At 37.3% G+C, this 26,900-nt stretch overlaps 1 protein-coding gene across 18 annotated transcripts in view; it reads right to left on the bottom strand.

Moving 5' to 3' along the window:
• Nucleotides 1–26,900, bottom strand: part of LOC142042141 (potassium voltage-gated channel subfamily KQT member 1-like) — a 515,171-nt gene that overhangs the window by 400,647 nt on the left and 87,624 nt on the right. For 16 of the 18 annotated variants that reach the window (XM_075051709.1, XM_075051710.1, XM_075051699.1 and 13 more), the window contains 2 exons: nt 15,578–15,692; nt 13,334–13,348 (listed from right to left, as the gene is read on the bottom strand). In XM_075051709.1, the coding sequence (XP_074907810.1) occupies nt 13,334–13,348; nt 15,578–15,692 (130 nt within the window). The remainder of the gene's footprint in view (nt 1–13,333; nt 13,349–15,577; nt 15,693–26,900) is intronic. The other 2 variants (XM_075051700.1, XM_075051707.1) reach the window with 1 other exon arrangement.

The following is a 26,900-nucleotide window of genomic DNA, read 5'->3' as shown; positions in this document are numbered from 1 at the left end:
ACTAACAGTGTAAACCAAAAGACCTTGAACTTAAATTGCCTCTTTCACTTTCCTACCCCCCAATAAACCGAGGCATTTTAAAACAGGGAGATAAGGAGCCTGTGGCTACTGCTGTGAAGGATATTTCTGAAATAAAGGTGAAGTCACCCACCTGAGTTGTCAGACAATTCTACACTATTTCTTTGTTACCAAACAAGAGCACTGAAACCAACGAACAAGCAGAAACCCCTACCCAGGGAGAAGTACAACTGTTGTCAAACTTTGATACTTCTATTAACCTTGCTCAGACAGTGCTAGAAGAAGAAAAGCCATCTCAGACAAGTAGTGAGGGGAATGGTGATGTCTTGAATAGCAAATTCTATAATGAGCTCATGCCTCTTCTATTTGTGAAAGAGATAAGCACTTACTGAACAAGGAACAGGCAAAGATAAGATTAAATAACCTTGGTCACAGCTCCAGTTCTTCATTAGCTCATGCATTAAAGCATCACAACTCCTCTGCTGAAGTCAGAGATTTTAGAAATGTTCATTACTGGTGCTCTAATGATACAATTCAAAAAAAGGACAACTTTGTGATACTATGAAGATTTTTTTTTTCCTCAGTTGCTATTGTTTTATTGTGTAATACTTATCAGCTAAAGACTGAATTGGTAAGGTAAAGGCATATATTTTGGTTTTGTAATTTTCAATTTAGTTACAGAGGTCTGAGATATAGACTGTGGCAAAGTCTTTAATCCAAACATCAAAAATAAGACTCATGTTTTGAGCACTAAAGCACTCAGAAAATTTTACAATATGCCTATGAAAATACCAAAATAATAATAAAAAAAAAGTTTTACACTCATCTGTGGGATACTTGTTTCTCATGTCAAATAAACCAACTAGTAAATCTGCTAAACCATGGCTAGGTGTTTATCTATTGAAGGTGAAGAAAGCTGCCCTTGCGAACAAGCACTTAAATTTTATTTTACCCTAGGCCACCCACAGTGTGTTTACTCATCACACATGCAGACTTGCTGTAAAGTAAGCAGGAGGATAATTGTGACTTAATTTTCAGGTTTTAATACTATGCATGAGCGATAAATTTAAATTTAGACTCCAATATGCAGGGGTTTAAGCACACAGGTTGGTGAAGAGCTTTCACAACTGGGAAAACAAACAACAAAAGAAATCTAAAAAGGTGTAACATAATATCATAGAAAAGAGAGACCTCTGTAAGACAGAGTCACAGACTTCATTTCACAGAAATCCAATAGCTACCTACGTGATTATGCCTCTAAACCTATGTTTAATCAACTACATACAGGGCTGATTGCTCATTGTAGCAAATGAGTAAATTCGAAGGCAACGGGGATACCCCCTGCATCCTAGCTTATCACTTACATCTGCACCGCAGGGACTTGCTGCAACGTTGCTGAAAAGATGTGTTAATAATGAAAAATAAAGACTTTTCTCCCAGTTTTCCAGATGCAAGACATTATTCCTGGGAAAAGTTTAAGGCCCTCTGAGGATGCATAAACTCAGATTCTTGACCAGCTAAAGAGACAAAACTCAGATGCTTGATCATTTAAATAGAAGTCAGAGTTCAATCAAGACTTCTCAGCAGAATGAGCAAAATCAAATTTTGTTGTCCAGATATATGCACACATGCTACTCCCGCCCCACAAAGAAGAGGAGAAACTGGAGGGATTAATGAGATGTTGAAGTGGTTATGCATGATGAAGGGAGCTGAGAGGAGCCAGAGCAAACTCTGAAGCGGTCAGCAAGATGTGCAAGGGAGCTCTGGGTAAGAGTGAGGGTCTCTAATCTTCATCCAGACTGCTGCTGTTTTCCCTGCATCTATTCTCCTCCCTCCAGGCACGAGCTCCCCATCTCCTGTCCACCTCTCTACCACAATCGACAGGACCCGCAGTCACCGCCTAACACTGCACCTAATCTATCCCCCGTCCTCAGGGACAGCCATTATTCCTGTGTTCCTGGAGGAAAAGGGGGAATCAGGAGAAAAGGACACAGGCTCAGCCCATGCCTGCTGCTGAGACATCAAAGTTCATGTCACAATGCAATTCTCCCTCCCTGACAGCAGCAGTGCTATAGAGAAGCAGCAGGGATAACTAGCTTAGTAAATTGTACCGTATTTTATTTAGAGCTGACCTTGGGTTTCCTTGCAAGGGGGGCCAAACAAAGGGTTTGCAGTCAAAACCCTCAAGGTACCATAGCAGTTCCTTGGCTAGCAAGTTCTCCTTGCCCAGTACTTGTTTAACTTAAACCCTAACAGGTTCATTTTCTAAATTAAAACTTAAGCAGAGCTTGGCAGGTGGATAACATGAGATTAATACAAGCCTTTCACTCAAAGTTAGACATAACAGATTATGCATACAAATCCAATTCCAATCTTCCCTACATTTTAAAAATGAACTTAATTCTTTGTCAAGATGAGAAAGCATATGAACTTCCACAAATAATGAAAATCTGAGATGAAGATGTATACAGTTTACTGCAGCCACAGCCTAGAAAGAGTAAGAAGAGAACTAAATACAAGGATAGTACGTGCTTGGTTTTTCTGAAATGCCTGGTGAACACTGCAAGTTCCACACATTCAGTCAAATAATTTTTTTTTTTAAATAACAAAATAGCTAAGCAAGCACAGGAACATGTGGAAACCTCTAGGAAAGTTGTGTCCCAGAAAACAAATACCAATTACATTGTATTATTGGATTTGCATTATTACAGGGACAAGTCACAGAACCCATTGGAGGGGATCCTTCAGTAGCAACTGCTGAAGTAGGAGAAATCAGCATAAGAACAGCTTTATTAGCTCTTTGAGCTTTGTTTTCCAACATATTTTAATACTAATGAGCACCACATATATTGTAGACAGCTGACTAAATAAAAAAAAGCCATCAAGATTATCTATTCTTGCTAGTCCTTGGGTATAAGGCAGTCTAACGTAAACCAGAGGAGATAAGTATCATGAACTTATGAAAAATGCCATTACAGCATGCTAGAAGCAAAACAGCCATGTGAAATGAGAGGAACAGAACTCAATATAGCGTGCAATGACTGTAAGCTTCAGTGCCCACATACTAAGCTTTCTGTACTGTAATGGTCTGATACATTCATTTTGACCCAGAGACCAGAGATAAATTGTCTTAGCAATACAAACAAACAGCTAAGCAATTAGGGCAAAGTTTTTGGAGAACATAGTGATAACATCTAAAAGCATTGTTGGGTGATGGGGAAAACCAGCCCTGGAGATAGGGGGTTTAATCTGAGGTAAAAGAAAGAGTATAATTGCTTCTCCAAATTACAGTGCACTAAAAAAAAGAAGCAGACAAGCAACTGGCACTTGTATTTGTCTGGCATCTATTTCAGTGTATCCAACCTGAAAAGTAACTTTCATTGTCCCATTTGGAGTTAATCAAGTTTTGCCTATAAAAGAAAGATTTTGCATGCGCAGCTGTGAAAGCATCAGCTGAAAAATCCATGAGGAATCACCAGGTTTTAAAGAATTTCTATCACTGAAATTTCCTTAGAGTAACTTATTAAAATAAAGTTTCCAAGCACTGAGGTTAATGCAGTAGTCAAATGACCAAAGCAACAATTTTATCTATCAAGCTTTTATGTATCAGCCCTATTGAGAGGGTCAAACACAGATGCACATTAGCTGCAATGCAGAACATTGGCTGCAACAATGTCTGTTACCTCCCAGGCACAGAAATAGAGGTAACTCGTATTTAAGCTAAATTGTGTGTTGATTTAGCAATGAGCATTTGGTTACTGCTTTAAAACTTTGCACAAAGCGTTATCTACATAAAAACAAAGTATTATATACATTCAGAAATGAGTGAAATATCAGGCCTAGAATACATTCCTTCAATTTTGATAGGGTTACCCAAGAAAATAGTCATAAGCAGATGTAGTGTAATCTCTCAAATTAATACTAATTTTGTTGTTGTGAACACTCTTGTACAGAGTAAGATAGTTTTATTAGATGGAGATGCCTGCTCATTGCAAAATATCTAAGTTTGATTTTAGCAGAAAAAATTGCAATAAGGAGGAGATAATTGTGCATTGTACTTTTACTGCAGCTGAATGACCAGCAGTCTCACAGTGTTCACCTAAGGAACAAAATTGGTATTGTTTTTAAGTGCATAATGAAATGAAGATGTATACAGCAATTTTTTTACTAAAGAACTTATTTTTCCTTGTAATGTTTTTCTCTGAAATATATTTTTAAAAAATCAGTAAGACATTCTGAAAGATTCATAATTCAAACATTTATAAGAGAGATGTTTTTGGAACTGTCATAAGTGATCCATCGTCTTATCTCCATCCCATATAAGAGAAGCAGCTTCAACAACTCAGCCATGTCATCTGAACTCCAATGTAATTTAATGCATTGAAAATAGGCATATATCTTGCTCCATTGTGTACTATGTTGTAGTATAGAAATGTTTGTAAAAGCCACCCGAATGAAATGAACAATTATTTATATTTCAATAAGGAAAAGCACTTGACTAGTAATTCCAGAATAAGATTGCACAGAGATTAGCAAATAAGGAAAGACTGCAACACCCCTTGGTAAACATTAAATTAACAATTAAAAACACAGAAAAAATCTTCATTCTTTTATCTTAGGGTAAGCGGACAGTCTACCTGGTTTCTGGGTAGAAATAAATCAGAAATGCCAATTTTTTTGTTGTTCAAACTCCACTGTGAAACATTATAACTAAATTATGTCATTTTAAATTATGATTGCTATATTATTTTACAGGTTATTTTGAAAGTTTTAAAATAGATTTTCATAATATTGTTAATTATGAAATACCAGAGAAATCACCCATAAATAGCATTTCCTAACTACACCACTGTTCTCCACACTGTAATAAAATTTTCTTTTGTTCCTCTAATCCATTCATCACAACCTGTCAATTAACAACACTGAGTTCACTTAACTTTCACTGCCAGTTTCTGCATTTTTCTCTGCTTGATACTGCCCCAGAAATAATGTCTGTAGGAGGAACAGCCAACATCACTTCCTAAGAAAGTAGGCTATAGAGATTAAAAGTCCCTTTTTCAACTAGAAGGCAGGATTCTGGCTTGCAAGGATGTGCTGTCAACACAATACTCAGGATAGCGGTATAACGCTCAGATATTATTGAAGTAAAATTTATACGCCCGCCTTGAAGAGAATGATAGTTTTTTATCCCAGCTCTCCCTTCACTGCCATAACTTGAACTCCCAGGAAAACAAATGGTGTCTTCATGCCTCCAAGTTTTTCTCCACTCTTCCACCCCCTCCCCTAATTGCTTATACACTCCCGAGCAGCAGGGATGGGTGTTTGATTTGATAGGTGGGCTGCCTTACTTTCTGTCACAGGAGCAGCCCAGGGAAGTAACTGCAGAAGGAAAAAGGAAGGACAACTGGTATATGCAGTTTCTGAAGTATTTTTTCTGTTGAATGCTGCCAATACAAAACACACGCTATAATGTGGCTTGCGGATGGAGCTAGACCGAATCAGAAATGACCTATGTATTTTAGTTGCAGACACCAAGAAGTCCTATCACTGTGCTTTTCCTTTCCCTCAATATACTTTACACAAATGGACACAATGAGCACAATGAAGTGCCTGTTACTAGAATAGGTACACACATGATTCAGATACATTAAATTTAGTCAAAATTTAAAAACATTAAAAGAAAATGTATGATCATTTATTTCTACCTATGCCATGGAAAGGGACAAAGACACACTTTTCTGTCCGTTGCAATCATCATGTTTTCACCAATTTTTTTTTCCTTTCAGAAAAACAAGTACCATGCTTGGCACTTCATTTTGTGTAAAAATGAGACTGAAGTGATATGATAAGAAGGGTTCTACTGTCATCTTCAGCAAAGAACATACTTTAATGTTACATCTTTCAAACTTTCATCACAGATGCATATAAATGCAGTTATCGATATTGTCAAGTGTCACGGAGCTCGACGGGAACAATGATGTGCATTGTAATATGAATCTTTAACTGAAAACCTTAACAAATTATAAAGTCCAAACAAAGCCTTTATAAAATGATTCCTCCCTTTACTAATTTCATCTTCACACATACAGACAAAACGTGCCAATGCTGAAGACTAGGAATCCAGTTTAGTGCTCTGCACCCTTGTCAATAACAAATGAAAGAGTTGCCTTATTTCCATTCTCTAACTTGCTACTGAGAAAAATAATAATTTCTGAGTAAAACAAAGCCACAAATGGGAGTTTTTCTACTTTGATCTGAAAACAAACATTCTTTGTAAACTACTTCTTATACAAGATAGATATTTACAGCCATACATTCCAGAGTCATCTCACCCCCTTCGTGAAAAATTCTATCTTTACACTAAAATTCTCTGAAATTATTAGAATACTCATTAAGAAAAATTTAATGATATGAAGTGTCATGTTGTTATAGAAGTTTGTTTCCAAAACAACCTTTTATTTCAGACTTTTCCATCAGTTCTGAACCATTTGTTGCATGGCTTACATGGTATATGCACTTAGTTATATTTTGACAACCTTCAGTCGATTGTTACAATAGTCTGTTTTCCAGAAAATAAAGTGTAACCACAATACCAAGTTGAGCATTCGGAGGTTGGTTAAGTTTCTCATTAAACTGATGTTCAAGTACATGTAGCATTTTTCCTTAGTGTGGCAACTTGCCAGTTTAACATTGGGGAAATTCAGATGCTTATAAATTAAGTTTATAAGTAAGTTTGTTGAAATGACAAATCAGATTTTGAAAACTGAAGCGGGAGTTTCTGTCTCTCATTGCGTTATAGTGCAGTGCCCTCCACTGGCCAAATGTCCTCACTTAAAAATAACAGAGCAAAAATTCTCTGAAAAGTTCAGACTAAAACCAAAATACAACCTCTCCAAAAAAACTCAGAAGCAGCGTCGAATTCTTAGAAAAGCTTACTACATAACGACACCAATTCATACTAATGCCAGCCTTGCTTTCACATTACATGGTAATAAAATTCTTTGTGTGCTGAAATAAATCCTGAAGCAGCCTTTTTTAAAAGTTTGAAATTAAAGGTGACAATACAAAAATAGGTGGTACTAAAAAGTGTAACTTAACACAAGGCCTTATAATGGCAAAAAGCATACAACCCAATTAGCCCTTACTACTGTCTGTTGAGTTTTCACTATTTTACCTTTTTCCATTCAGAAATTACAGACTCTCATCTAAATTTCTCTTTGAAGCAATTAATAATGCTTCTGAGTGCAATGGACAGAACTAGTTGCATCAGTACTACCTATATTAGATGTACCTGAAAGTGAGAATTAATGAGCGTCAAGAGCCAACAGCACAACAAGAAAGCTGGAAACAAGAGATAAATATAGATATATATATATATGAACACCCTCCCTTCATGTTACTGTGGGTTGCCCACTTCCTAGTTTTTCATCTCTCCCATAAGGATGAAATGTAAATGCAGTGATGGTAGGCAAACTGTAACATCTTCGGGAATATTCTGTACCCTGAGCAGCCTTGCTGCTGTTATTTGGCCAACCCACTCCTCTTGGGTGATGTTACCTCTTATCATACCATTCCCTTCACTAGCTGGTTGATGGCCAGTATTGCTTCACAACTTCCTCCAATACCTATATTAGCTCAGTGACAATATGGGCATATTTACATGATCATGCTTTCAAAAATTAAGAACAACAGCATTTAGAATAATCCATGAACATGTGCGAAAGGACAACAGGTGGTACAACAGATATAGCTGATGATTAAGGACCTTAGGGACACTATCTTAGTAATAAAACCATTATTAGTGAGCTTTCAGTAGATTCAATTATCCCCCACAAGATCACTATCTTATTACTAGATCTAATGATACTCAGCGTGATAGATTTGCTGGTGATAAGGTGAACTGTTTCTTTAGCAAGATTAAAAGCAATAAGCTATAGGAGGAAGTTATGATAAAAATACAAAGATAAATGGTGTTTCCACAGACAGACCAAAACCACAGAAAGATTGAAAATATGCTTTGTGTCAAGAGTTGCACACTGTTGGATTTTCAAGCAGAGCCAAAGAAGGACACAAAAATATTCTTAAGTCCCTGATAAAACCTTCACTGACATCTACAGACGGAGGGAACAACTGGAAACTGAAATAAAGCTGAAAGATGGATTTAACATCCCTTTTCTCAAGTGCTGACCAATAACTTTAAAAGGGGCATACAGCACCATTTTATTGAGCACACCTAATGTAAGCTTAAAGACCTAGCATAAGTTTTACAGTTTGTTCCATTCACTTTGTATAAAATTTCTGTCTTAGTGGGCAGTGGAGAAAACTAGTCATATTTTGTCTCTGCCAATCCTATGATTAACTACTTCCACTAGAAAAAAAGAAAACCCAACACTGTTCCTAAACTTGTTTTTAAGGAGAAAAGCTAGATGCCAAGACTAATCATAAAGCATCTTCCTTTGACTATAGTAGCATGGATTACTAACAATGGTGGGATTTTCCACTCCAGTGAACAGCAGCGTTACAAGTGTGTGTGTCGTGTCCCTCCCACCACCCCAATCTCCGTAGACCCCAGTTCTGGTGAAGTGGGGAGCAGCTTTGGTGCTCTGGTCTTCCAGGAAGCCTGGAGGGAGCACAAACACCAACAGACAAAAACAACTTCTTTGCTTCATTAAGCCACAACCCTCACAGAAGGTTCTGCTCCTCATTGAAGATTAATTTGTGATACTCCTTTTGTATCAGGATTCACCAATGATGACACAGAGCAAGGCGTTCAATCATCTTCACCCTCTGAGTCTCAGTTTCCCCCATTAGAAGGAAGTACGACATTGTAGGTCTTGAGGATTTGCAGCCATTGCTTTACCTCAGATCTGTCTTTTCACCCCTCCTCAAGGTTCTTATATAGCTTATGGAAATCAGCTATTTCTTTTTTTTTTTTTTTAAGCAGATTTTCCCACTTCCTTTGATTGTGCAATAACCACATACTAATGCTGGGTTGTTCTGCTAATCATTTTGCAGACAAGATCTCCCTCATACAATCTTGGTTTTCATACTACGAGATTGAAAGAAAAAAATTGGAGGTGGGAACAGTGGATATCTTGTTGCTTCTACATTCAGATCTCTATGCTTCTATTACACCATTTTAAGACCTCTAACTGAAATAGTGAGCCATTTTCACAGCCATGTTACACAGATTAATACATAGGAATGTAGAAGTACACAAATTCTTCCTAAACTTTTGCATAGAATTGTTTTAGCCAGAATTGTATTAAACCCATAGTTCCTTAACATGATTTGACTCTGTTGTGGACAGGGCCTCAGAAAGAAGAGCAACTGTTGGTCTCACTCTCAACCCATGAAAAGTAATTAAGGCCCCACTTTCCCGTGGGGAACAGGTGTAGCTATCACTTCCCTGGCAGCCTGTTCCAGCTGAAGAGTTATTACTACAGCTGTTCAGCTGACGGCAATTACCACTGACGATGGTCATTGTATGTGGATCTCACCTTCTAAAGGTTTCCTCCCAAGAGAGCTGACGTGATGACTGCTGAACTGCAGCATTACACTGCTTTCTGCTAAGAGACCAACTGACATTTACCTTTACGTGACCTTAGTGAGCTACAAAATGCAAACTCAACCACAGTTGCTTAACCATGCTGACATATAGACTTCCTAACTTTTGCTTTTCCTTACAATGTAAAGAGCTTTAAACACCACAGCTTTAAACCACAGAACTCTGAAAAACAAAAACAGGATGTCTGCCTCTAAAGCTGGTGCTATGTATATTTTTCCTGAGACTGTGCTATCTGGGACCAGGTTGGTGTAATCTTTCAATACAGTCTATTGGCCAAATTCTCTTTCCTGCTGGAAGGTTAACTCCGGTATGCATGACAAAATATTTTCATGGCCAAGGATGGTTGTCATCATCACAATCTGCATAACAATAGGACCAGCTGAAGATTAAAAATAAATTAAGGCTTAAAGTTATGTTCAGTGGTCTCCTTTACTCTTGCAAAGCTCCAGTGCAGCAGCCAGGAAGAATCCAGAAAGATACAAACACCATTTGCACAATTCAACATAGGCACAATGCTATTGTTTCTTCTTACTCAAGAGTGGGCTTTGATACTGCAAGAGTATGTTAAGTGCAGGTCTACAGGGCTTGTAGTTGAATAGACTATTTCAGTTGGAAGGGACCTACAATGATCATCTAGTTCAACTGCCTGATCACTTCAGGGCTGACCCAGAGTTAAAGCATGTTGTTAAGGGCATTGTCCAAATGCCTCTTAAACACTGACAGGCTTCGGGCATCAACCACCTCTCCAGGAAGCCCATTCCAGTGTCTGACCACCCTCTCCGTAAAGAAATGCTTCCTGATGTCCAGTCTAAACCTCCCCTTGCGCAGCTTTGAACCTTTCCCATGCGCCCTCTCACTGGATCCCAGGGAGAAGAGCTCAGCACCTCCCTCTCCACGTCCCCCCCTCAGGAAGCTGTAGGGAGCCACGAGGTCACCTCTCAGCCTCCTTTTCTCCAAACTAGACAAGCCCAAAGTCATTAGCCACTCCTCACAGGACATGCCTTCCAGCCCTTTCACCAGCTTTGTTGCCCTCCTCTGGATGCATTCCAGGACCTTCACATCCTTGCTTGTCAAATCAAGCCACACACCCATCACCAAAGGCTGTGTCACTTCACACAGCTAAAGCACAACTATAATTTCTGGTTTGAACCAGCTGTTGGGAGTGGCTGGCCTTAAATGGTTGGACTAGGAAGAAGGATCAAAACTCCACTAAGGTTTGTCCCCGCTCTCATTCTGATGTGTATTTCTCCTCCTTTCTTTCTTTTGTCACTTACTAAATTCATACACACTTTGAGAGGTTTCATTTGCGTTTTTGTTGCTTACTGACACAGTTCAAGAATTAGTAAGCTTACAGCTTACTCATTTTACAGATCTCAGTTGCATCAGCTCTTTTCCTCAAAGACCTTGTGATACACATGATAGGCTGCATCAGACAGATAAAACAGTCCTACCAAGAACAGATAGGAGACGAAACTTAAAAAAAAGGGGGGGGGCAGAAATCACTGCCTGCCACTTGCTCAATCAGTGCCATTTGGAGTAATCTCTTGCCTCTTTCATTAGTAAACAATCTGTTAGGGATGCAGGAATTTGCCATATATTGTTTTTACAAGCAGGCCTAATTCTATACCAGGTCCTCTGTCCTTCTGTCAGAACATGTGTGCACACTGTAGGAAATTAGGTATAGGGGCTTCAAGACATAACATCATGGAGAAAGAAGTGGCACTATGCATTATGTCAAATCAAGTTGGATGATGGGTCCATCTTCAAATTGTTTGATTTTACATCTGCCACCAAAAAAAAGAATAAAAATCATGTGATATAAGGAAAGTGTTAAGGATAGCAAGAAAGAGCAAAGCAATAAAAATGAACTTTCTAGCTCTAAAAGTAATATTCTCAAGATTTAGGTCTTCCCTAATATATAACTTAATTTAGATAGTTATCAATATATGTAGAAGACTAACCCTAAGGATGAAGCAGATTTTCTGTACTGAGACAAATATAATCACTAGGGTTTTTTTCTAGGTTTCAATGCACAGACAAAACATCATTTTGCAGTCTCTCTATGCACTGATGGAGTCATCTGCCAATTGCTCGGCAGAGAATTTGAAAAATTGGGTTGGTAAATACATCAGGCAATAAGGTAGTCTAAGCATTATTAAAAGCAGAACTACTCATCAACTGATAGAAATTTATGTATTTATTTCATCTGTCAGCTTTGATTAATTTCTAACATCATCATTCTTTGGACACCTCAGAAGCAGCCAGTATAAAACAACATCATTCCACTCAGGTCAGCAACCACATGAGAATTTTACCCCTGAGAGCCTGGGCCAGAGATATTCAGCAAGAACTTCAAACACAGAATTATATATTGAATATGATGCTTTTGTTCCCCAGCTAAGGAGGTTACATTTTTCCACATTTTTACCCAGATCACTGGAAACAAACATCATCCCAACTATCTAAAGGATCCAAAGCAGCTATTTTTTTCTGCAGAAATGTATCTGAAGCTCAATTTGCAAGCTTGCTGTTTGATTTGTTTTTATTGACACCTTCCACCTTCTCTAGCATACGTTCTCTAAGCTTGCATGGATCACGACCATCAGAAATCCAATAGTGGACATATTAACCACTGAAACCTGGGCAGTGCTGCAACCCACTGAACTGGTTTGCTTTCACTTAAGACACATTCTTAAATGGTATCATCACCAGTTTCCAACCAGCCTGATAGGTTTTGCTGAGCAACCACTTTAGTTACTGTGAGACTAATGCATATGTGCAGATTGATGTAACAGATGTTTGTCCAAGGTAGCATGGCTCAAGGGTAAGAACTCTGCTCTCCTGGGACAATATCTGCCTTCCCACACAATGAAGGGAGTTTCGAAGAGAGTATGGCCAAAAGTAAAGGTTACTGTCAGAGAACATCTCTCCTATCATCTGTCTAGCAGACAGGATTTCAGAAGAATCTACTGTTCAAATTACAGAGAAAAAAAAACCCAAAGCACTACAGCTGTAGACCTGACATTTCATGTTTAAAAATCAACATAGCAGCTTACGAAGTTTAAAAAATGACCAGTTACTGGCTTTGGAATAAAGGTATACCGTGAGATTGACTTTGTAACTCATAATGCTTGTTGAAAGCAAGGAAAACTTTGCCTTTTGGCAGCTTGACCAAGTCAAGCTTGACTTCACAAAGAAGTGCTCCATGTGAAATTGTCATCATCACAGCATACTATCATTAACTGTTACACCAAAAGACATGTTTTCACTTACTTTGCAAACTGAGAAGGTTCATTGCATGTATATACACTTTGGCTGAATTCTACTCTTACAGAATTTTTGTCTAACTCATTGATGGCATTGTGACTCTAGGATGAAGAACTGTCACACTAGTTATCAAATGCATGCTATTCCAAAATGAGATAAAACCACTTTCCATTACGTAGTTCACTCCAGGGCAGGGGAGGGGGGGAGGCGGAGGATGTGGGGATAAAATCTAACTGGTAGATAATTTCAGAGCATGAAAAAACATCTATGTGAACAATCAGAATAACTGTTTATTCTAGCCAGGTAAAAGAAACAGAATAGAAATGGAACTTCTAACAGAAAAAAAAAAAAAAAGTATTTTCCCATCACAAATTCCAAGGCACACTAGACTAGGAAATACACTACTAAGTGCAAAGCAAAAGCCATGCTGTTTTGGAAAGCTCACACACCAAAGCAAGTATAGCACACATGAAGACTTACCTGCTTACACTTGTGCTAAAAGACAAGACAAATAATCACACTAAGTATATCTAATATTCATGTAGAAGACAAGCATATCAGGCAAATACAGCCTTAATACCTTACTGTTTGCATTAGAAATGGAAGTTTAAAACCAAGATCCATAAATACAACACATTCTGTGCTTGTGCTTGTTCAATGAAGTTCACAATTTGAATAACGAGATATTGTATTTCTACTCAAAAATCAGGACAACTCTTAAATGGATGCATCCTACTAAATAGAATTACATGCATATAAAATGAGATTATAAGTTATAAAGGTGAAAAATGATGTGCTTGACTTTAAAAGCATAAAACTACATAAAATAGTGGTTTGGTTTTGGTTTTACATAGTACCTTTATAACTTTATATTACATCTGTAACTTTTGACCTTATGTTTTCTGTACATTTGAAGTTCATTACAAATACTCAGAAGCTAAAATTTATACTTACATCATATATAATGGGTCTTAGAATTTAATAATAATTAATTTAGCAATATTTAGTTGCAAGATCATTCAGTTCATATGTACCTGACATCCACATCAAGAATTAATGAATTGATAATATATTAAACCATGTAGCATATTACTTCAAATACTCTCCATATTTTAATTTTTTTTTTCATTTGTATATTTGGTTACCTTTCTACTATTCCTTTTCTTACTTTCTGCACAAGAGAGAAATGCATCTGAACTCTAATATGAGCTAGAAACACAGGTGTAGTTTGCAAGGTGCACTATACAGAATTAACATCCAAAACCACCATTTTTCATGCACTAAATAGCAGAAATAAGATTAGTACTTTCTTTCCAAATGCAAAATCCTGTGCTTACACCATGCCGATTTAAAAAAAAAAAATACCAATTTGAATGGAAAAAATTATAATTCTCCAATTTGAAATAAGGTCCAAAGTATAACATGTTGGAAAAATACAAGCACCAGGGTATCTTGTATTAAAGCATAGTATGTTACTATAGATTTAGTAGGCACACAATTTATACGAGTCACCTAGACAGAAAGTAACCATATGATGTGAAAGAAAACATCTTAAAAGCAATCACACTATAGATTGGAATCACATTGCTTTCAAATTCATCCTGAACACTGTTGTCTATATTTTTCTCTATCTGAAGGCAAGCAACAGCTTTTGTTGTTCTTTTCAATCTCAGATATTTAACAAAGGTTTTTTCCAACAACAATTCCATATTTTCTCTTGCAAGCGTGAAGTCAAGCGAGTTTTTCACCAACATTAACATAACATCCAAATGATTAGTTAGACCTTCATGAGCTTGTGCCAGCTGTACCATACCTTTAGGCCATATATCACTGATAACTCAAGAGTTCTATTCACCAGCATTGTTTGTATCGGTTTCTGCACGTAAGATAAAGCCTTAGTATGATACCTGGATGCTCTGGTCCATCCAGGCCTGGCTGTATGCTTTAATGCCCTGCTTCGCATTTGAAATTTACTCCAGAATCCCCATCCCCAACACTGGAATTGTACATTATAAGAAAAAAGCATAAGGGTTACTCAAGATCCTGTCAAAACAGAATATGGGGGCATCCTGCATGAAGATACTATTATGCTTACTTCAAGAAATAGACATTGGCTAAACCAAATACAAGCAACATGAAAGATCATTTAACAGTTGCAGTGAACTAACTGATAATGGGGATTTTCTGTCCTGGTCAATCTAGACACCTTCAGCATCTCCTTCATAATTTTACTTTCAAATTTTTGGAACACCATTTCTTTACAAGTGTCCCTACTTTATCAAAATATTACACATAATGTAGCCTTTCTACTTTCAGGCTGTATCAATGACTTTCATTTATGTTTCCAATCAATTCATACTTTCTTCATATTATGAGTGCTTTAGAGCTCAAACTGTTCCAGAATTCTACAAAGTATAAACCTACCTGTAAAACTCAATCTCAGGAACTGTTTCAGCTGCCTTAAAAAGTAAAACAACCAAGACACCAAGACTGCAAGCCACCCATCACAGAGCAATGCTTCTCTTCCCAAGTGACTGACTACTTCCATTAAACTTTAAGCTAAACCTGCATTTTGTAGAAATGTTCACATATAGTTAAATAAGATCAAACTCATAATCACTTCAAGTGCAGCCAGCCAAAGAATAATACTTTTATTCTGTGACAAGTCTTCCCCACCATTAATGAGCATTTATTTTACCAATTAAAAATTTTTGTTCCACTTACTGTGCCACATCAGATACAGCTGGCAGTGGCAACTCTTCTGATGCAAGATCAATGTCATCAGTGAAGCTGTTGGCCCGTGACATTTCTTGGGTATTCCCTTCTAAATGTCTTTTCACTGCAAAAATAATTCAAAGAAGTCATAACACATTAGGGAGACAACATATACAAGCTCTTTCCCTAGTTTAAGATACTGTGCAATAGATTAAAGAAACAGTTCTAACATGAGACATGGCTTGCTTTTTTGTCAGAATCGGCGAAGTTGATGCTTATAACGTGCACCACACAAAAATATATATTTACATATACATAGTTCAAATACACAGGAACCTCTTACAAGAAAGGCTTGTCTTCTTGACGACTGTCTCCCCGTAAGTAGAAATTCACCATACTTACAATTTCAATGAGGGCATGATGATAGAAACAATCTGACTTTCATTTTTTCAATTAGTACTATTTGATATGTATACTTTAATTTCTCTAAAACCCTTCTTTAAAATTTTATTGCTATTATCATATAAATAGCACTTTTGTTTCAAGTATTCTATTTGTTCACTATATTCACCAGTGTTCAAAAATTCTCGCATGGACCAGGGAGGAGCCTCAGGTGTTTGAATGCAGTCAACTCAGTGGGGTAACCACGATGGATACAAAGCTGTACTGTAGCCCAGCTTATGTTCCAAGCACAAGCAAGCTACAGATTTCATTACAGATTGGGAAGACGTATGATGGCCAAATGATGGATTTCACTCACAGACTGCAAAAACCAGAGAAGTGCAGCTAGCCCTGTAACTGATGAATACTGATGTTTTGAAAAGCTCTAGCCTCAATACGCATTTCCATCAGGTATAGGGCCGACTTCTTCCACTGTAAATGTGAAGTATACATGTACCTGCCTTTCTGAGTTCAGCTACATCAATACTCAAACAATTTCTGCTTTAGGGTCTTTTCAATATCTTTTCCTATATTTATTTTGTTCAAAAGCTATGAAGTACATCTAGCTTAAATTACTGTGATCTGAAATAGCCATTTTTTTCATGACTATTACTGATCCTAACAGTTTTAGGGAAGCTCCCTATTTTAATTCTGATCATTCTTGAAAGTTTGGCACATACAGTTATGAGCTGGTAGTGTCTAATTTGGAAGATGCATAGGACGACACATATGAATTCAAGGGAGGAGAAAAAAGATAAATGTTTGCAGGGGGAAAAAATAATTTAAATTAAGTGTCAGACAAAACAAGCAAAAGACTAAGTAGTGTCACTTACATATGCTGTGATGGGTGAGAAGAAAACAAACAATCCACATGACAAATGAGAAATCTTGCCTCCTAGAACACTAAGTTGTTGAAGCCTCAAGTTAATTATACAGCACCACTTTGGCTGGACTACATTCAAGCCAAGTACTAAAAAGCCTACGACATCAGAGCTTACTATTGGAATAGCCATAGTATAAATATCAAGGAGTGAAAGTGAAGTCTATGGAATATAATTATAAAATGGCATAACTAAACACTGCTAAAGGACATAAAATTGTAAAGCTATTTTATTTACATCTGCTGCATTTAATCACAATTAAACTACATTTCCAGGGGAGAAATCAAATCTTCCTGGCACTGGGAATGTGAATTTCTATGCTATTCCAGCACTAGTGAAACACTGTGGTTGCTTCAAAGCTTATTATGAGAGCTTTATTTTGTGAGACCTGCCAGTTCTGCACTTGCTCTGCTAAGACTTTTTTTCTTTAAGAGAAGTATGCAGCCTTATTTCTGGACAAAGTCTTGAGATACATAGATCCAATATTTGAGGTATTGCTTTGGGAAGCAGACACAGATTTAGGAATAGACTCCTTCAATCTCTAAAGAAGTAACATCACACACAATCACATCTGCAAAATTAAACTGGGGGAGTTTTTCCTTCAACTTCCTTTAGGTTTTCCTCATAGAAACCTAGCAGAATTTGAGAGTCAGCCAAAGGTAGAGTTAAGTCACCATGCCTATGTAAGGCATAATCAAATTAAAAGGAAAACATTGTATTGCTATCAATTCCTACTACACAATGGACTGCTGGAATAGTAAGAGAAAGACCTAATTCATAGGGGTTTTCATCCTTTATAGCACAGGATAGATACTAAAATTATTGCAATGCATTTGTCATAAGAAGTAGGATTATATTTTATTTCTGTCATTTTAAAGGTTTGGTCCATATTGCCTTATCAAACTTATCTCTGTCTCATCACATTGCTGTTTACAATCTGCATCCACGGGTTCTTAAAAAAACCACAAAACCCTAATCGTTTAAATTTGGCTTGCTAATTCCTTTTCTGAGAAGGAACTACTACAATGGCTCTTTGCTCCCTAACACGACAGTTATGAGAAGAGGGACAAGAGTAGCATGCCAGTTCAGAAACCTTCACTTTCTCGGTATTCCCACTTGCAGGCACTGCGCTGAGCACTGCAGAGCAGCTCTGCTCTTACTGCAGGGTGTGCCTGGAACTCCTGCTTCTCTGACCATTGACCTTCTGCAGAGACATGTAGACTATAATCCCAGGTTTAATGGCCTCAACCTGTGCTTGGTTACCTACACAAGCATGGCAAGCTTCTGTTCCCTCTTTAGATAGGGTAAAAGCATACAAATTTTCTGTTTGGTGAAGACTTTGCTATGATTATCTGTGACAGTCTCATCCCACATGTAGTACGCATACATTTCATTCCTACAAGCATTTTAAAAAAGACAATGATGTGATTATGTACTTTATACAAACAGGAGTTCTGTAACATATACTCCATAGTTCATTTTATTAGTTGAAGATGAGCACTTAGCTCCAGACTAGCAAGGAGAGGAGGCAAAGAAATATGAAGAGGGAAAGCAAAGAGAAGCCATCCTTTCCTTTCCACATGCTACTACTCACAATATGAAGAAGCTGTACCTATCTGGTTATAAAACGTGTAATATTTCTGACCATGAACAGTTGGAAGCAGCAAGTTGAAAATATAGAATAATATCTACCACAGTACAAGAAATACCAGTGAATGCCACAGACCTAGGAATCCATGAAACAGAACAGCTCATTAAATGAAACAGCAAAAGGACAACTAAGTTTCATATACCTCTGATTTTTCCTTCAGCATCAATTTCTAAAACAGTGAGAACATATAATAAACACATCAAAGTGTAACCCAGAGATATTTTTGTAATGCTACTTAACTTTATCTAACCTTAGATTCCGTATCTATATTACACTAGCTTCTGTCTTCATAGTAGGGGGAGAAAATGAACTCCCAATTTACAACTGCAGTAGAAAATACAATTGCGTGTGGTTCCCATTACCATGGTCATCTTCAAACAGGCAGTGCCTACCAATACCAGGACAAAATAACCAGGAAGATTTTGCACTATTCTCTTCTCAGATAAAGTAGTTGAAAAAAAGAAAAAGCAGGTCTTTTCTATTGCAGATAATTCCAACTTACTGGTTTTATTAGGAGTTTTTTTCATATTCATCAAAAAAAAAACAAACACAAATTTAAAGATAATTCATACCATCCCCACACAGTCTACTTTACAAAAGTCTTCAGAGAATTGCAGCGGCTGCTTACGTTATATTGAAGGGTACCCGCAGTGCTACCCCTAGGAATACAAACACCTAAGAACTTGAATGAAAGGAAATATTTGGCAAATTAAACTGGGAAAACACAGGCACTTGGATAGAAACAGACAGTAAATTTCAGACAGCATAACATAAAACAGTTCCTGTTGCATGAATATTTATTCATCAAATTGTTAAGTAATAGATTGTGTGAAGATAATGCCAAGTACCTGGTGACAGGGGAAAGCTCACAGAGCAGGTGGATAAAGACGACCAGGAAAGGTGTAGAGCCACGTGCAAAAACACAGGGGTGGAGAAGGGCCAGATGGGACATCAAAGATAAGCTAAATCAGTGTTCAAAGCAGTAAGAAGATGAACATACAGAGAATGCTGATGAGGATAAGGTCTCCTCTACTAGGTGAAAGTAAGGCTAGGGGCTTTTCTGTTCTTCTGTGAGTTTTGCTTGTTTGGTTGGCTGTTTTTAAAACAGAACATTATAAAAAAACAGGCTTAAGAGACCAAAAGTAAATTCCAATCAATTCCTTCAGTACCACTGTCTTTTAATCACTTTCAAATCAGAAGTTGTTACAACACACTCTCTCATAACACCAGGCTCCACAACTCAATGTAATAAATGTCTATGAAGTAAACGTGATTTGTTTAATTTTATATGTAAGGGTGCACCTTGACAGAAAAATCCATGGGATGTCTATGCTTCCTTTATCTACAGGGAGGAACTACCTGTGAGATCACAGCATCACTTCTTATCTTCTTTCTTTCTTGCAGCAGGAACTCATGTCACCTCACTGCTCAAAACACAGTATTTCTAAAGCTGTAATAGAGAGGCAGACAGGTTTGGGGCACAGACTGAGACATTTCCAAATCCTTACTTTCCTCAGAAAAAAAAAAAGGAAATTTAATGGCTTATGAAAACCAAGGTGCATGTAAGTGTCTGACACCTGACCACCAGTCTGCCTTTAAAAACCTCTTCAACTTGCTATTATTATTCACCTCAGCAGCCAAATGATAGTCAAGCTCATCAGTCATGTTGGAAGAATACGGCAAAACATATCATTAGCATAGACTGAATAACATCTTTTATAAAAGTTATATTATGAGAACTTTTCTTCCTTACTATTGCGGAACTAAAGCGTCAGAAGCATACCCACTACTAGTTTAAATAAGAAAGTGCTACTTTCATTTTATTTTTCTGTAAAAACTAAATCTGAACATGTGAAGCTAGGATTTTAAATCCTTACTGGGTACTGAAATGTAAGCCATCTGCAAATGCCAAATACTCAGATTGTCCCATACACAACTCTAAGAGCTACAAGTGCTCAGTGCAGTTAAAAAAGCCAAGCCACTTTATGTACCTAATTTTAGGCATCTAAATTTATTGCCATTAGAGACATGGCTGATACTGCAATTCTTGTACATTCTCTCTAAATTTGATTTTGCTCCCAGAAGACCTGTAGAATCAGACCAAAATGAATTAAACAGTAGTTTGCTAGCAGAACAGAAATAAAATAACATCTGAAAAAGTGAATTGAGAAATAAGAATAAATTTGTATTTGCTGTAAACATGTTGCTAAGTATATGCAAAAAGTGCCATGCACTATTGCTGCTGTACTTAGTTACATGTTCGGCTGCAAGTGTTTTAGATAAACTTCAACATCTGGTTTCCTGTGTATCTGATTTGAAACAATCAGCACTCAAAATGCACTAATGCTGACTTTATTTGTTGTACATTCTTTTGCTTAGATAAGCCTGCAGGCCAAATTACATGCTGACTTACACCCCATCACTCATTACATGTCTAATGGGACAGCACAGAGATGTAAATGAATACCAACACATAATTCAAAATCACAAGGGCATGTAGTACTGGAAAACATGCAGAGAGAAAACAATGAAACATACTTCTGAATGCATATGAAGATGCTGATACCTACCCAACTGCCTGAACAACCTCATAAGACCTAGCAAACAAGAAGGATGCAAACGTCCATACCACTGAACCTGTGTAATGTTTGGCATTAACTGACAAGCAGGTTTGTTGATAGATTCAGAAAAGTAGTCAGGGACCAATTGCACCAAGAGTTATAAGTACCTCCTCATACACAGATACGACCTGTCAGAAGAGAATTGGAGATTAATGGAGCATAGTAGAGAAGCATGCAGTGTTGGTGCCACTCACTATCTGTTCAGATAGCAAGCTATGATTTCCATCATGCTCCTTTCAGTCCCTTTCAAAAGCATTAAGTTAAGGAAGGATTTTCCTTGGCCAATTTCATCTGAGAAAATTAAGTATTTTTAAATGGCTATTGATTGTGCTGCGGTAAAAGCATTAATGAAAACATGGAGCTAAGTGACAAAGAGCTACTAATCTAGCTATTTCAACTTTTGCATGTCTGGTTGTATTACACCCAGGATTGTTTTTCAGTTTTCCTCATGGGAATGACCCACAACAGAAAGCTAGAGGAAGCTGTTTTCAGTTCCTTGTCAGAATGGCAAGCTAAAATTTGTTCCCCAAAAAATGTCAGATGTGATTTATTTTATTTTTTTTTAAACAGTGTTAAATGCAGCTAGCTGTGACTGAGCTGTAGTCATTCTGCTATCATCATTTAGTCATACTGCATGTTGGACAATAATATGAATATTTACTACATGGCTAGGTCTGTGGTCCCACTGCCTTGACTCTTCCCTCTGACCTCCTGCCTTTCACAGAAGAAAGGAGTACATACAACTCTGCCAGCCAGATACCTTTTCTCCATGCGTATGCATAACATGCCCTTAGAGCCTCTGCTTGTTACAACCAAGTTTACCTCTATGGGCTTTTGTCCTCCATATTACTGAGCCAAACAGACTAGAAGACCCCAAAGACAAAGAAGCCAGAGAAACAGTCGGCCTATAACTGAACCCTAGAGAGGCTTCTCATTCTCAACCTCCGTCATCCATAGACATCTCCCATCTCTTACGATACAGGGTCTATACATGTGTATCTCAGGTAGCTAGCCCTTCCCAGATTTCTATGTGGATATAGAAGCGAACATTGACTTCTTTATTTTAACATTTCTTCTCTCTTGGGCTCTGTTCCTGAAAAAAAAGTAGTGCCTTTTTTTTCTCATGAAAGCTATTTCTCCTAAACACAAAAAAAAAACAGGCTTCCAAACTCAGTCAAATGTATGTGGTTGATATGGATGGTAATAAGGGGTAAGGTCTGACAAAGAGGTGGAAAACAGATTTTCCTGGTTTGTTGGGGAAGAGGAGCATTCAGAGAAACCCACAGAGTGAACTGCACAGCAGATACAGTTCAGCTATTAAGTTGTGTCACATGGCAGTAGCAGGAGGATTGTGACAGCAGGAAAAATACAATAAGTGACATCAATAGGAAAAAGAACATTTGCCCAAAACAAAGCACCTACCTACCTACCTAACCTAAAGACTTCCCAGACTTTGAGGTTACCTTTCTTCAAGTGAGGAGAGCAGGTACCTTATTCTCCTTAAACATCTCCTAGCAAAAATCTGTCTTTGAACATATTTTAACATGTTTACGTTGCCAACTCAACTTCATGCTCAACAAGAAATCCCAATATATCCTTCGTCTCCTGTTTCTCTTTCTTTGCAGGTTTATTAGCTTAATACTACATAGTCTCGCATTAAACATTTCAATAACTGGGCAAATCTGCAGTCACAGTTTTCTGCAGAGCAGCTCCAGTTCCACTGCAGTAGTTTACATTTGCCATTAACACTTCGTGCCTGAAACAGCACAGAATAAGTTGCTGACATCTATTTTCAGCAGTGAGCTACTTTTCCTACATACATTAAGCCCAAATGCTGCCACAACTGGTCCAGGAGGAATATGAACTGGACACCTTTTGGAAAGCATCTAACAAGACAAGTTGTATTCAAATGATGTCAAGAAAACAACATTTCTCAATATTCTACAACAAAGTATTCTGACTCATTTAAACTTCAAAAAGTATCTCCTTTTTCTCTTAACTGAAGCCTCATTCTGATTCTTTTGTTTATCTGACAGAATCCTTATGCCCACAGATAGTTTGAACATGTTTTCCAAGTTGGAAATACCATCTACACCTTGTGAATATGTTCAAAGACCACCTCTCCAAGAATAAATCCAAGTCACCAATGCTAATGCATTTGACTTTTTAAGGCTAGCAATACTTGACTGCTAGTTCAGTTACTCTGAAGAACAAAACATACAGTAAGAACAGTCAAGAAAAATAAGACAAAAATAGCTTTGAAAGTGATCGTTTGCCACTGCTTGCCCCCCCCTCCTTTTTTTTTTTCTTTAAAGGACAAGAAGAACTTGACCTTAAAATGAAACAAGTAATAGCCAGTGAAATGTAATTTGGCAGCTTGTTAGCTCTGCAGGGAGAGCTCTTAACACATACAAACTCTTAGAATTACACATAGGGAATGTATCATGTAATATAAATATATAGAGTTACTTTCCATTATGGGATTCAGAACTGCCATTATAGTAAAAATGTTTATTTTAAAAAGGAAGTACAGTTTTAGTGTGGCTATTAAAGAAAATAAACCAGTCTGAAAACATTTTTATTTTTCATGACTGTTAATGGTCAAAGCATACAAATTGCAGTGACAGTAAAATTAGAAACATCTTCCGAATTGTTGTCAATGTTTTGACTCGCAAGAACACAAAACCCAATTATTGTAATTACAGTGAAATATGCCACAATTCTTTGCTGGTCTAATGCAGTTCTTTGCGTCACACAATTGAATCCTTGTAGAACAATTTCCCATTGACTAGGAGTTAATCATGAATTCAAGACATACATTGTTACCAATCTGCTTATTCTGTACTGACCAGAAAAATGCTGTAAATTAAAGTAAGTCTTAATACTAGAGGAAATAATTGCCATATTTGTCCTAAAACCTAAAAAGCAAGTTCAGCAAAATGATCTGTAGCTATTGACTGCACTAAATCAAAACTATTCCTACCTAAGGAATAGTTTCATGGGCGTGTTCCCTTCTTATTTCAAACACATTTGCTCTGAATACTTACTTGCTAAATGTTGAATGTGAAGGTTTTTTAGGTAGGGCAGTAATTTGAGTAAAAGTCTAAGTTACAAATACTAAAAAAGGAATTCAAAATAGCCATTGTTGTGTGTACTCAATACTATAAAAATTTTGACTGACAGATCTTCAGATCATGGAATTTGAACTGTAACATCTTGTAAGCACAAAACCCTCTCATAATTAGTTATCTTCCTAGAAATGCTGCAAACCAACTGATTACATTTTATTTAAATTAATGTGGTCTTCAACTATATACTTCAGAGCTCAATCAGTATGTACATTCATTAGTAATGCTACATTCCCACTTCCTCATATTGCTTATTCAGAATCTCCATTAGGAAATATTTAGAATATTAAGTTCCTCTTAAATTTATTTTTATTACAAAGAAGTTGCTGAGCTTTTGCTGCTACAAATAAAACATGACTTTAATCCAATTTTTTTGAGACTCAATTACTAGCTTTAGAAGACCCAGTGTAGTTACTATTTTACACTCCCAATAGCAACCAAAAAGTTTACATGACAAGGGAACGATGATGTTTATAACTGAGATACAACTCTAAGTTGACACATGCCTTCAAGTCAGAGACCTAAATTCTTTTTTTAATGATGACATTGTGGAAACACATTTGAATGTGTCCTATAGTGCTTGAGGCTTAGGGTAACCTTGATCCTCCTCTAGCAGCAGGCCACGATTTTGCTTGAAAAATCATGGTGACAGCAAGAACCACACTGACAGATATAGTGAGACACACAGCTCTACCATATGTCTCATCTTTCCCTCCACCAAAGGACCTGCATGCAAGAAGGTGAAAAAGCTCACTCGAGCACACCTTGTGCTTCTCCATTTTACTGACCCACCCTCTCCACAAAATGCATCTCCACAGACCAAAGTGTTCCTCTTGAAGAGATGTGCAATGAAGCCCTGAAAAGCAGAGAACCAAAAGATCACTGCTAGCACTGAGATTGTTGAATACAACAGTCAATGCAACATTATGAACTGGCTGTAGATTCTACCAATCCCAAAGAGAAATCTGGATGAACGCTGAATTTGAGCAGTGACTTGACTACGATCAGCATCTTCAGAGAAAGTAGATATTATACAAGTCACAAAAAATATGTATTTTCTTACCCTATCAGACCCATTACAAGGCTTTGGTTCCATCTGTGCTTCTTTAAGCCATGTTACTGAGGACTGAGACACAAATTCATCTTTGCTATGTGTGAAAGCAACATGGCTCAAATTCTCAATCTTAATGCCATTAATTTCATGATTTATCAGTCAACATTTTTATTTCTATATTTACATACAGCTACAGATGTTGAACCCTAACAGAGGCAGCAAGGGAAAAAACAACTTCCATGATACTGTCTTGATTTCCAACCAAATATTTTTCTTTTAACTGAGAAAAAAAAATGCAAGTGCAACTTCTTTTCTAATCATCACTAATGGTTTCAGACACATTGTCAAGAGGACAAACTGCAGATGTGATTAGGACAATCTTTGCGCCACTGACTGACTAAAGAAGTTCTGCTATTTGTTGGTAGGCTATTTGTACACAAACCACAGACTACCCTTGCAGAATATTCCCTTCAGTTTTCTGTGGCATGAAAGATTCAGATACCACTCAGTGTTTTAACTCACTTGAAGAGCAGCAATTCCCAACTTCCATCCTCTGTCTTATAATACATGCTAGGATCATATGATAACTGGAATAAAAGTGTCTCTAGAATAACTTCCTTAGAGCCCTTAGGTGATTTTTTTAGCTAGTAAAAACTCACAGTAAATTGTTAGTTTTGTTTGTTGTTTTGTTGGGGGGGTTGGGGGGGTGGGGGGAAGTTGTAGGGTTAAGTAAACAAATACATTTTTAGCTGAAATAAGAAAGAGATTGCTCAAGACTGAACTTCTCTTGGGGGGGTGTGTGGTGGAAATTCAGCCCTGGCAAACATTTTCACCAGGAACACTGTTTGCAAGACATTTTAGACAGCTAAGGAATACTGTTTTCTTTTGAAAGAATATCAAACACTTAACAGTTTCATCACTACCTCAAAGGGTTCTCCCTAAGTGACTTCAGCTTGATTTTCATCACAGTAGATTTCACAAGCCTTTGCTGTTGCCTAAGTGCTAAGGCAGCCCTTTGAGGAAAGCACTGTATTACTATACCTGTGTCCAGGGGATAGAGTCAAGAGCACACCTGACTGAGTCTGTACTCTGAGCACAGCTACTAGCTCCTTGCCATAGAGAGGCTGGGTTTTAAAGACAAGTAAGGCACTTTTTTCCAGAACAATTTCTATTGCATTCAAAGACTAGGTTAGAATAGAACAGGTAATCCTGCCTCTCCCTTTGGCAAATACTAGATATACAAGCTACATTAAGAATATTTAAGAATTCTCAAGTGCTCATTCAGCAGTGATTTAGAAATTATAACCATTTTGCTTCATCCATTAAATCTGGACAAAATGGATGATTCATTCACTAGAGAGAGAGAGAGAGATATTTGGTAAGTGTAAGTGGAGGGGTAGCAGGATTCCATGGTCGTTCAAATGCAAACATATACATACCATCCTGGAATGGTTTGCACTTTTGAATAACTGCCAAAACAGAAAAAACAGCTGGATTTTCCCAATATCAGATAACAACAGATCAGGACAAAGAACTGCATTATGCACTGCCTTGTC

This window comes from Buteo buteo, chromosome 19, assembly GCF_964188355.1.
Source record: "Buteo buteo chromosome 19, bButBut1.hap1.1, whole genome shotgun sequence".
Classification (NCBI taxonomy): domain Eukaryota; kingdom Metazoa; phylum Chordata; class Aves; order Accipitriformes; family Accipitridae; genus Buteo; species Buteo buteo.
Note: the sequence above shows the minus strand (reverse complement) of the source record. Positions and strands in the feature narration are given on the sequence as shown.